Raw genomic sequence first — 13,401 nt, 5'->3', positions numbered from 1 at the left:
AGGGCGTGTTTTATGTTAATGATTGGTGACCCGATGTGATTGACGTTTTTTACGAATGGCGCATGCGCCGTCCATGTACATATCCCAGTGTGCATTGCTCCAAAGTACGCCGCAAGGACGTATTGGTTTCGACGTGAACGTAAATTACTTCCAGCCCCATTCACGTTTCTAGTCATTTACATATACTACGCCGAAATCAACGGAAGGGCCACTTAGCAGCCAGCGGAAAAATTGCACCCTAAGATACGACGGCGCAGGCCGTCGTATCTTAGCTAGGTTTAAGTGTATCTCAGTTTGAGCATACACTTAAACTTACGACGGGCTTAGATTCCGAGTTACGTCGGTGTATCTACTGATATGCCGGCATATCACTCTTTGTGAATCCAGCCCATTGGTTCTAATAGGTGTCAAAAAAGGTAAACAGTGGGCGCCATGCTGGGCGCTCACAGTTCACTCAGCTGTGTGTTAGGAAAGCGAATGAATATTCGCTTTGCTAACACTGAACCGCCTCTCCGCCAATCAGGTGCTCGGGTCTGTTACCTGTCACCTGATTGGCTGAAACGACAGGCGCTGTGATTGAAAGCCTATCAGGCGCCCAATCATAGGAGAGGACATTGAGGAAGAGCATGGAGGACACCGGACACTGCTCGCCGCCGTCACCCACTGCCTGCGGAGACAGGGTAAGTGCCGGGCAGACGGCGGGCGGGGGGCACAGTAGGAGCTTTTTTTAATTGGCACAGTGGTAGCATTTGGGGCACAGTGGCAGTGTTTGATGGTCACAGTGGCAGCGTTTGATGGGCACAGTGGCAGTGTTTGATGGGCACAGTGGCAGCATTTGATGGGCACAGTGGCAGCGTTTGATGGGCACAATGGCAGCGTTCGATGGGCACAGTGGCTTACTTTTGTTTTACTTTTCACTTCCTAAGTGAATGGATTGGCTGTAAGTATGTGCCACTGGTGGGCCCACCATTCAAGTGAACTAGACGTCTTTCCCTTATTATGAACAATGCCCAGGTTCATTTTTTTAACCCTATAAGCATCTGCCAGTGAGACAAGCACTACAGAATATTCTCTTTGCTCTTCCCTCCCACACCGTTTTTCCCTCTGAGCGAGAACAGGTCCAAAGCCATTTGGGGAGCCATCTGGATGCTATCAGTAATATAACAGTTGGGAAACCCGCTGGCCCTTGTCAAATTCCAGAAAAATATCATTAGAGCAAAGATGGGATTTTTCAGACGTGCATTTGTCATTGTCATTTTATGAGTTATGGAAAATGTCCTGAATAATCATCTCCTTCTTCTGCTAAAAACAACACCAACAACGTCATTTAAGAATATTCCACATATTTAGGAATATGTTACACAAATGCATCTTAACCACTTCCCGACCGGCTCGGGTACATATACTGCGGCAGGTCGGCAGCCCTGCGTGAACCACCGTACAGGCACATCGGCTCCTTTCAGAGCCTTAGCAGGCGTGCTGCACAGAGGGGAACCCGAAGCGCGTGGCCGCGACGCCCGATTGCCACCCAACGACCGTGGGCACGAGAGCCAGAACGGGGATCTGTGTGTGTGTAAACACACAAATCCCTGTTCTGTCAGGGGAGGAGAGACAGATCGTCAGCTCCTAAAGATTAGGAACAGCGACCGGTCTCCTCCTCCAGTGAGTCCCACCCCCCCCCACAGTTAGAAACACCTCCAAGGGGACACATTTAACCCCTTGATCGCCCCCTAGTGTTAACCCCTTCCCTGCCAGTGACATTTATATAGTAACCATTGCAATTGTTTCTTTATATGTATTTCAGCTGCATGTTTAGCTCTTCACATTTAAAGCTGAATTCCAGGAATTCAGGCACTTTGTGAAAAAGTGAAGGCACACTATTAGGTGGATTCAGATAGACTTAGGCTGGTGTATCAGTAGATACGCCAGCCTAAGTCTGAATCTGCGCTGACGCAAATTTAAGCATATTCTGGTAACCAGATACGCTTAAATTAGGCTCAGATACAAGGAACGTAAGTGTCTTACACCGTCGTATCCTAAAGTGTACTTTTTAGGCTGACCGCTAGGTGGCGCTTTTATTGCGGTCGGCATAGAATATGTAAATGAGTAGAAACGCCGATTCACGAACGTACGCTTGCCCGACGCAGTAAAGATACGCCGTTTACGTAACGCACTTTCAGGCCTAAAGTTATTCCATCAAATAGCTGGAATCATGTACTTGCCTCGCTAACTTACGGCGGCGTAGTGTAAACACGATACACTACGCCGCCGCAAAGTTAGGGCGGTCTTTGTGAATCTAGCTATATGAGTTAAGTCTAAGAAGCTGCATGACATCTCCTGGGCTTATCTTTATCTTTTACAATTGAAATGTTTATTGCTCTGCCAGAGAGACAATCTGGGGATCTGAGAGGAGAGAAACACACAGAGGGCAGCTATGCCTGCCCCTCCCCTCTACTGGCCATTCACAGAAGCCTTTGTATTTTGTAAATGTGTTCACACAATACCAAGGCTTCTGTGAAGGTAGGAGGGGAGGGGAAGGGTGGGCATAGCAGCCACAGCAACTCTCCTGTTCAATATACAGAGAGTTTAGAAGGATCGGTGTCGCTCTCTCAGAACTACAGTGATAACAGACATGTGCAGTTTGCTGGTCTGTACATTAATAATGTCTTCTCCTCTCCTGTACAGGTTTTGGTCTGGCACACCAGGACTGAAAGACCTACATTGGTCAATGAAGGGAAGAGAGGATTTACTGACATGAACATTGAAGTGTAGACATGGAACGTACCACTGTGTAAGTGTTACCACTAAAGTTGTATTTGGAAACCCCACGTTTTTGTATTTTATTGAGGGATTAGAAGTTGGATGGGGTTAAGGAATTCATGGGACAGCACTTGCTGCAGACTATCTCTCCTTCTCCATCCAGCACAGTTCTTCAGGCGCAGCTATAGCACATGGTTGGGCCCAACTCTAGTTTCAGCCAGGCCTTAGCAAAGTTCCTTATCACAAGCAGGGACTGCTGCACTAGCGGGGGAGGAACCTGGGCATAGGCGTGCGCAAGGGGTGTGCCTGGGCACACCCTAATCCTGGGGTTGGCAACCCATCAATTGTGATCTACCTGCTGATCGTGGGCAGGTGACAGGTAAACCGCGATCCTTCCTTGCCGACCCCAGAATCTGGGGCAGGGCTGGGATATGGTGGAACCGATCTGTAATTTCCTCCTGCAGCAGCTGAAAGTAGGCTTCTCCTCCTCTCCCTCTCCCCGACATTCAGCTGCTACAGGAGCAAAATACAGGGGGATCGGTACCAATATATCCCACGGCCGCCACCCCTTCTGTCCCTGTTCGTCTTCATTCTGCTGCCCGGATCCCCCTTTCTCCACCCCAATGTTTGAGGCGCACACCCTAATGCAATAGGCTGCGCACGCCTATGAACCTGGGACAAATTAGTGACCCTTTAGGGGGTGAGCCCCTACATGAGTATAAGTAATTGCCCAGAGCAGCTTCCTAAATAGGCAGAACTGCCAAATAAATTCTAAAGAAAATAATGGCAAAACAGCCGTTCTGACCTTTAATATTTACTATTTATAGAAATATTTGGGGTATCAGAAAAGATAGTCTCACTTTCCACAGTAAAGCATCTAGCAAGTATAGAAACCACGAGTGTTGTCTTGCAAAACGAGCAGGATTCAAGCTAAAGCGGTGCAGTACCGCGTTTGGCCTGAGGTGGGGGGGCGCGTGAGCCGAGCGGCGCGGAACGTCGCCATTTGGAAAGTTCGGAGATGATCAAAAAGACTCCGGAAATACGCTGTTATCGAGCCTTTCCGATGTTTGCCGAGGTCAGCCGAGCTGTCCTCTGGCCTTTTCGTGTTTTCCCGAGGCTCTCCGGCGCCCCCACCACCTCTGGCCGCATGCGGTATTACATGCCATTGAAGTCAATGCGGAACAAATTATTTTAGTTTCCATTGACTTCAATGGGGAAACTCGCTTTGATATGCGAGTACTTTGGATTATCAGAAAACATAGTCTCACTTTCCACAGTAAAGCATCTAGCAAGTATAGAAACCACAAAGAAGCAGATGCCTTATGACCAACTGAGCAGAGTGACGTTTTCATTCTGCTGCCGGTTCTGCTATATTCCTGCAGAGTAGCTAAATAACAGGAGTTGCATTGTGCGGCATGCTTGCCTCTCTGCCCCCCAGGCTTGGCACACGCTGCCAGTGCGCACGGTTACTCTGGGGAGTTTTTCAAAGCTTCTAGTCCAGAGGAGCAGAGCATGTTTCCGTAATTAGTCTGAAAATTAATTAATGCTGACTAAGCCGCGCCGTGTCTGTTCACGGGAGACACACCAATATTCCAAGACTTTCCTAGAATCCTGTTCTGCTGTGCTCTCCTTTAACAAAATAAAAAGTTAACCACTTAAGGACCGAGTCTCTTTTTGAGATTTGTTGTTTACAAGTTAAAATTACTGTTTTTTGCTAGAAAATTACATAGAACAATCCCCCCCCCCCCAAACATTATATACAATGGGGTAGATTCAGGTACATTTGCACTTTTTTTGCAGAGGCGCCGGGCAACGTTTTTGCCCTGCGCCCCCGCAAATTTACTGCGCTGCCCTTGATTCACAGAGCAGTAGCTCCGTAAATTGCGTGGGCGCTCCAGCAAAATGCCCAGCGTAAGCGCGCGCAATTTAAATTATCCCGTAGGGGAGCGGGAATCATTTAAATTAGGCGCGTTCCCGCGCCGAGCGTAGGGCGCATGCTCCGTCGGGAAACTTTCCCGACGTGCATTGCGGTAAATGACGTCGCAAGGATGTCATTTGCTTCAAAGTGAACGTGAATGGCGTCCAGCGCCATTCACGATTCACTTACGCAAACAACGTAAATTTCAAATTTCGCAACGCGGGAACGACGGGTATACTTTAGCATTGGCTGCCCCTGCTAATAGCAGGGGCAGCCTTACGCGAAAGATGCCATACGGAAACGACGTAAACTGCGTACGCAGGGCTCGCGTAACGTTGTGAATCGGCGTTAGTATGCAATTTGCATACTATACGCTGAGCACAACGGGAACGCCACCTAGCGGCCATCGCAAGAATGCAGCCTAAGATATGCGGGCATAAGAGCCTTATGCCGCGCATATCTTAGGCTGCAGTCGGCGTAACGAGGTTCCTGAATCAGGAGCATTCGTTACGCCGGGGCAAGTAAGCAATTGCGCTGTGTAACTATGGTTACACAGGCGCAATTGCTTCTTGAATCCAGGCCAGTATATTTTTTTCTAACACCCTAGGGAATAAAATGGTAGTTGTTGCAATACTTTCTATCACACCGTATTTGCGCAGCGGTCTTACAAGTGAAATTGTTTGGGGAAAAATAAAATAAAATTAATAATAAAAAATCAAGACAACAGGAAATTTAGCCCAATTTTTTTCTATATTGTGAAAGATAATGTTACGCCGAGTAAATTGATACCCAACATGTCAGGCTTCATAATTGCGCCCGCTCATGGAATGGTGACAAACGTTGGCACTTAATAATCTCCATTGGCGACGTAAGGACCTTGGGTGTTTTTTTAGATTTGGCGTTTACAAGACTAAAATAGTTTTTTTTTGCTAGAAAATTACTTAAAACCCCCAAACATTATATATATTTTTTTCTAGCACCCTAGAGAATAAAATGGCGATCATTGCAATACTTTTTGTCACACCGTATTTGTGCAGCGGTGTTACAAGCGCACTTTTTTTGGGAAAAAAATCACTTTTTTGAATTAAAAAATAAGACAACAATAAATTTGGCCCAATTTTTTAATATAATGTGAAAGATAATGTTACGCCGAGTAAAATGATACCCAACATGTCACGCTTAAAAATTGCGCCCGCTCGTGGAATGGCGTCAAACTTTTACCCTTAAAAATCTCGATAGGCGACGTTTAAAAAATTCTACAGGTTGCATGTTTTGAGTAACAGAGTAGGTCTAGGACTAGAATTATTGCGCTTGCTCTAACGATCGCGGTGATACCTCACGTGTGTGGTTTGAACACCGTTTTCATATGCGGGCGCGACTCACGTATGCGTTCGCTTCTGCGCGCGAGCTCGTCGGGACGGGGCGCTTTAAAAAAAAATTGTGTTTTCTTATTTATTTTTATTAATTTTATTATTTTTTTACACTGAAAAAAAAAAAAATGTATCACTTTTATTCCTATTACAAGGAATGTAAACATCCCTTGTAATAGAAAAAAGCATGACAGGTCCTCTTAAATATGAGATCTGGGGGTCAAAAAGACCTCAGATCTCATATTTAGATTTAAAGGAAAATGTTGTCATTTGAAAAAATGACATTTAAAAAATGTTGCTTTAAGAAGCATGGGCGGAACTGACGTTTTGACGTCACTTCCGCCCTGCTATGCTATGGGGACGGGTGGGGGCCATCTTGCCCTCACTGGCATCCTCACACAGCAGGCTGAAGGACCCGATCACCTCCGCCGCTACTGACGGCTCCGGTAAGCGATGGAGCGCCCTTTCAAACTGAGGAGTTTTTCAGGCGGTACAGCGCTAAAAATTGCGCTACTATACCGCCTGAAAAACTCCTGCCCAGCCTTCTCAATGTGAAAGCCCAAGGGCTTTCACACTGAGGCGATGCGCTGGCAGGAGATAAAAAAATCTCCTGCAAGCAGCATCTTTGGAGCGGTGAGAGGAGCGGTATGTATACCGCTCCTTCCCATTTAAAACAATGGGAAACCGCGGTAATACCGCCCACAATGCGCCTCTGCAGAGGTGCATTGTGGGCGGTTTTAACCCTTTATCAGCCGCTAGCGGGGGTTAATACCGCACCGATATCGGCCGAATCCTGCGGTAATTCCAACGGTATAGCTATACCGCCACCGCGACTCCCACCCCAGTGTGAAAGGGGCCTTACAGAGGAGGTCTAGGGCTAGAGTTATTGCTCTCACTTAAATGCCGCGTACACACGACCGTTTTTCGGGTTCTAAAAAATGCTGGCCCAGATTCTCGTAGAATCGCGCAAAACTGTGTGGGCGTAACGTATCTCATTTACTTTACGCCGCCGCAAGTTTTACAGGCAAGTGATTTATTCACAAAGCACTTGCGTGTAAAGTTGCGGCGGCGTAGCGTAAATCACTCGGCGCAAGCCCGCCTAATTCAAATTAGGCGGGTAGGGGGCGTGTAGTATTTAAATTAAGCGCGTCCCGTGCCGAACGTACTGCGCATGCGCTGTCCGTAAAATATCCCAGGGTGCATTGCTCCAAATGACGTCGCAAGGACGTCATTGGTTTCGACGTGAACGTAAATGGCGTCCAGCCCCATTCACGGACGACTTACGCAAACAACGTACATTTTTAAATTTTGACGCGGGAACGACTGCCATACTTAACATTGGTTGCCCCTCATATAGCAGGGGCAACTTTACGCCGGGCAAACCTAACGTAAACGTCGTAACTTCACTGCATCGACCACGCGTACGTTCGGGAATTCGCGTATCTAGCTAATTTGTATACTCAACGGGGAAAACGACGGAGGCGACACCTAGAGGACAAAAAAAAATTGCATTTAAGATCCGACGGCGTAAGAGCCTTACGCCTGTTGGATCTAATGGATATCTATGCGTAACTGATTCTGAGAATCAGTCGCATAGATACGACGGCCCAGATTAGGGCTTACGACGGCGTACATGGCGTTGCGCCGTCGTAAGCCCTTTGAGAATCTGGACCGAAGTTTTTAAGGGTCTGGAAAAAACAACGTTTTTTTCAACCCGATCATTAAAACAGCCTTGCCTACACGCGATCGTGAAAAAAAAAGCTCTAGCAAAAGCGCGGTGACGTACAACACGTACGACGGCACTATAAAGGGGAAGTTCCATGCGGATGACGCCACCCTTGGGGCTGCTTTTGCTGATTCCGTGTTAGTAAAAGACGAGTCACGCTTTTCTGTCTGTTACAGTGTGATGAATGTGCTTACTCCATTACGAACGCTAGTTTTACCAGAACGAGCGCTCCCATCTCATAACTTGCTTCTGAGCATGCGCGGGTTTTTCACGTCGTTAAAGCCCACACACGACCATTTTTTACAACCTTAAAAAACGACAACGTTAAAAACGTTGTGAAAAAATAGAGCATGTTCGAAATTTTTAATGGCCATTTTTTAGATCGGGAAAAATGCTCTGGAGCCCACACACGGTCGTTTTTAATGACATAAAAAAAAACTTCATTTTTTAGAACCCGAAAAACGGTCGTTTGTACGCAGCATAACGATTGCGGCGATACCTCACACGTGTGGTTTAAACACTGTTTTCACATGCGGGCGCAACTTACGTATGTGTTCGCTACTGCACACGAGCGCGTCGGGACAGGGCACTTTAATAAAAAAAAACATTTCTTATTTATTTTACTTTTTCTTTTTACACCGTCCTTTAAAAAAAAAAAATTGTGTCACTTTTATTCCTATTACAAGGAATGTAAACATCACTTGTAAAAGAAAAAAACATGACAGGTCCTCTTAAATATGAGATCTGGGGATCAAAAAGACCTCACATCTCATATTTACACTACAATAAAAAATAAATGCAAATGCAAATAAATATAAATATTTACAAAAAAAGTTTTTTTTCCCCTTTGTGAGCATCGGGCGGAAGTGACGTTTGATGTCGCTTCTGCCCTCCAATGCTATGGAGCCGAGTGCCATCTTTCCCGCACTCGGCAACCAGACTGTGAGGGGAGCAGACACGGTAATCTCTGGCGCTACCCAAGGCTCCGGTAAGCGGCGGAGACGACCGGAACCACGGCGGGAGGGGGGCCCACCCCCGATAAAAGTGATCTTGCAACGAATCCGCCGCTGAGACCACTTTTCCCTAAGAGAAGACCGGCGGACATTTTTTTAAATACCGGAGTTATGGCAGCTATCTGCACATATAGAAAATTAACAGAAGAGTATAGATGATTCCACGGTGTCCCCCTATGTCCTCCACCCCCCACGCTGTCCACTCTGTCCTCCACCCCCCACGCTGTCCCCTCTGTCTTCCACCCCCCCTGTGTCCTCCACCCCCCATGATGTCCCACTGTGTCCTCCACCCCCCATGATGTCCCACTGTGTCCTCTACCCCCACTGTGTCCTTTACCCCCCACGGTGTCCCACTGTGTCCTCCACCCCCTACGGTGTCTCACTGTGTCCTCCACCCCCCACGGTGTCCAACTGTGTCCACCAAAATTGGGGCCAGATTCACAGACATTTGCGTTATGCTGCGGTGGCGTAACGTATCCCATTTACGTTACACCGCCGCAAGTTTACAGCTTAAGTGCTTGATTCACAAAGTACTTACCTGTAAACTTGCGGCGGCGTAGCATAAATCCGCCCGGCGCAAGCCCGCCAATTCAAATGGGGCGGGGACCATTTAAATTAGGCGCGTTCCCGCGCCGAACGTACGGCGCATGCTCCGTCCCAAAAAAAAATTCCGACGTGCATTGCGCTAAATGACGTCGCAAGGACGTCATTGGTTTCGATGTTAACGTAAATGGCGTCCAGCGCCATTCACGGACGACTTACGCAAACGACGTGAAATTTAAAAATTCGACGCGGGAACGACGGCCATACTTAACATTGGTTATACCACCTAGAGGGCATGCTTAGTTTTACGCGACGCATCTCTACGGAAACGACGTAAGTTTAGATCGACGGGCAAAGCGGACGTTCGTGAATCGGCGTAACTAGTCATTTGCATATTCTACGCCGACTGCAATGGAATCGCCACCTAGCGGCCGGCCTAAAATTGCAGCCTAAGATCCGACAGTGTAACACAGTTACACCTGTCGGATCTTAGGGCTATCTATGCGTAACTGATTCTATGAATCAGGCGCATAGATACGACAATCGGATCTCAGAGATACTGAAACGCCGTCGTATCTCTTTTGTGAATCTGGCCCTTGGTTTCCAAAAAATGGTGGTCTCTGCAAGGGAATTCGCCGCAAGATCACTGTTATCGGCGGCGGGAGAGGGCCCCCCCTCCCGCCGCTTACCGGAGCCGTTGGTAGTGGCACAGGTGAACGGGTCCTCTCTCGTGTTGGGTATGGAGACGAGTGAGGGGAAGATGGCCCCCACACGTCTCCATACCATAGCAGAGCGGAAGCGACGTCAAAACGTCACTTTCGCCCATAGCACCTAACGGGCCATTTTTTGGTCATCTTTTCAAATGACAACATTTTTTATTTTTTTTATTTTTATTGCATTTAAGTCTAAATATGACATCTGAGGATTTTTTTCCAAACAAAGTGCGCTTTTAAGGCCGCTGCGCAAATACGGTGCGAAAAAGGGTATTACAATGACCGCCATTTTATTCTCTATGGTGTTAGGGGGAAAAAAGTATAAAGTTTGTGGGTTCTAAGTAATTTCTTTAGCAAAAAAATAGTTTTTAACGTGTAAACACCGAGTCTAAAAAACAGTGTATGTAAAGCCACTCTCATCCTTTCTAAACTTCTGCCATAGTGCTGATCTATAAGGATATAGATGCCTCCTGCATGTATCCTTACCTGTCACATGTCTCCCCTCTGTCTGTTATAAGAACTGAAAAACTGCAGATTCTGTGGGTGGGTCTGTTGTCTGGAGCTCTGTGGGTGGAGTCGTGATGTCAGTGGACTCCCCGCCCTCCTCTACACTCCCCTTGTCAACATGCATTTTCTCCTGTGTATTCCTTACACAAAATTTTGCTATGATCACTAACATCCAGTCAAAATCCAGAATAGTAACCACATGACTTCAGAAAAGAAGTAGGGGGTGGGAATTAAAAAATAATGCCTGTCTCCAGGATGTAAATAACCTGTCACTCACAGCAAGGGGGGCGGAACGGACTAAGGCTTTTCTCTGTAAGTCTGTTTTATTTCACTGAACAATAAAAGAGGATTGCTCAGAGCTGGATTAACCACTTGGGATCCGCCTGCCGTCAATTGACGGCTACAGTGCGGATCCCAATTTCCAAACTGCCGTCAATTGACGGCCGCCCCTTAGGGCGGTCCCCGCGCGCGCTCCAGAGCGCGCTGCGGGGAAAATCTGTGTTGGCCGTGTCCCTCGGACACAGCCAATTACAGATCGCCGCGAACGGCCAATCAGAGTGGCCGTTCGCGAGGCGATCTGTGCGGCCAATGAGAGAGGATCTCATATGTAAACATATGAGATCATCTCTCATTGCCGTTTTACACAGAGACAGCGGTGCTGTCTCTGGAGAGGAGACGGATCTGTGTCTCTTGTACATAGAGACACAGATCGGTCACCCCCCCAGTCACCCCCCCCTCCACCTACAGTTAGAACACTAAGCAGGGATACATTTAACCCCTTCCTCACCCCCTAGTGTTAACCCCTTCAATGCCAGTCACATTTATACTGTAATTAGTGCATATTTATAGCACTGATCGCAGTATAAATGTGAATGGCGCCAAAAATGTGTCCGATGTGTCCGCCATAACGTCGCAGTCCCATTAAAAATCGCAGATCGCCGCCATTTCTATTAAAAAAAAATAATTAAAAAAAAATAATTCTGTCCCCTATTTTGTAAGCGCTATAACTTTTGCGCAAACCAGTCGCTTATTGCGATTTTTTTTTTTTTTTACCAAAAATATGTAGAAGAATACGTATCGGCCTAAACTGAGAAAAAAAAATGTTTTTTTTTTTTTAAATTGGGATATTTATTATAGCAAGAAGTAAAAAATATTGTATTTTTTTCAAAATTGTCTCACTTTTTTGTTTATAGCGCAAAAAATAAAAACCGCACAGGCGATCAAATACCACCAAAAGAAAGCTCTACTTGTGGGGAAAAAAGGACGTCAATTTTGTTTGGGAGCCACGTCGCACGACCGCGCAATTGTTAGTTATAGCGATGCAGTGCCGAAAGCTGAAATTTCACCTGGGCAGGAGGGGGGTATATGTGCCCAGTAAGCAAGTGGTTAACTCTGTGTGGAAAGACTGGGCACAGATGATAGGAAATCTTACTCTACATTGTGACATAAAAAAAATGTTTTTGCGTTTACATCCACTTTAATTAAATATCACTTTTTAATAGATTGACCCTTTAATTATGTGAAGCTAAACTTTTTTTTTTTTTTTTCTTACAGGTATTCTGTCCATGTCACTCTATTTGTATGAAGATAAAGAAGGAAAAGTTTACAAAAGACTGATTTTACAGTGTTATTCTTACAAACTAAATATTGTGGATTTTTTTTTTTGTGGATGCTTCAGTTCGCATTTTTAAAAAAAAAACGAAGAAAAAAATTACTTTTCTGTCGGCAGAGAACCGCCTTGCCGCTTCTTGCCGCCCCCTGCTCCTAATTAATACGGAATATAAGACATGAAGAGCCAGCAAGGAGGAGGAAGCAGAAAAAGAAGCCAGCTCTTTTCTCTGAGTAAAACATATGTTGCTTCTTCCTCAGACATATGGGTCTCTGTACCAAAGCTAATTAAGATGTTCTCACCGCCTAACGCGCCATCAAAAGTACGACACTTGCTCATCAAGCTTCCATACGAAGGACCAGAAATTTCTCCGTGTTTTTTCTTCTTTTTTTTTTTTTTTTAGAAGGATAGGCTTATGTTACATCTGACATAACAGATTTTGCTGACGATAATTAAAAAAAAAAAAAACATAAAATGGCACACTGACAATAAAAAAATAAGTTTTCCTGTTTTTATTCTGGTGAACTTTCGGGTCATCTTTGTTCTTATCTGTCTTATGGTGACTTTTTATGAAAGCATATGCCCAGAGATCAATACAGGTGTTTACTAAAACGGTACCTTGGGATCAGTTTCACTGGCCGGGATTCAGAGAGAATTTACGCCGGCGTATCCAGATACGCCGCGTAAATTCAAATCTGCGCCGGCGTATCTTCTTTCTGTATTCAGAAAGCTAGATACGCCGACATTAGCCTAAGATACGACTGGCATAAGGCTGAAAATCGCGGCGTTTTGTCCCGCGAATTGCGCCGACAAATTGCGGCGTTTTGTACCGCGATTTGCGGCGACAAAACGCCGCGATTGTGAATGCAGCCTCAACCCCTCTATGGAGATGGTTCACATCTCCTATGCCGAACACCGAAAGCCGCCTGAAAAAAAGGTCCGGGACTTTTTTCAGGCGGCAGGCGTACGGCGTTCGGCGTGGAGATGTGAACCATCTCCATAGAGGGCAATGTGTTTTCATCCCTCCAGCATCTCGGGGCTGCATGGGGGCTAAGTCTCTTACGCCGTCGTATCTTAGGGTGCATTCTCACGCTGGCCGCTAGGTGCCGCTCCCGTCGTTTTCGGCGTAGATTATGCAAATTACCTAGTTACGCCGATTCACAAACGTACGTGCGCCCGGCGGTAGTTTTTTACGTCGTTTGCGTAAGTCGTTTTCGTCCTAACGTTGCTCCTGCTATTAGG

The 13,401-nt window shown here is 46.3% G+C and overlaps 1 protein-coding gene across 1 annotated transcript in view; it reads left to right on the top strand.

Moving 5' to 3' along the window:
* Positions 1-12,557, top strand: part of LOC120928032 (galactosylgalactosylxylosylprotein 3-beta-glucuronosyltransferase 1-like) — a 212,189-nt gene extending 199,632 nt beyond the window's left edge. The window contains exons 5-6 of the mRNA XM_040339104.1: positions 2,686-2,791; positions 12,105-12,557. Coding sequence (XP_040195038.1) covers positions 2,686-2,772 — 87 coding nt within the window. The 3' untranslated portion in view covers positions 2,773-2,791; positions 12,105-12,557. The remainder of the gene's footprint in view (positions 1-2,685; positions 2,792-12,104) is intronic.
* Positions 12,558-13,401: the final 844 nt, after the last annotated feature.

Source organism: Rana temporaria, chromosome 2 (assembly GCF_905171775.1).
Source record: "Rana temporaria chromosome 2, aRanTem1.1, whole genome shotgun sequence".
Classification (NCBI taxonomy): Eukaryota; Metazoa; Chordata; class Amphibia; order Anura; family Ranidae; genus Rana; species Rana temporaria.
This window is presented reverse-complemented; position numbering and strand designations above follow the sequence as displayed.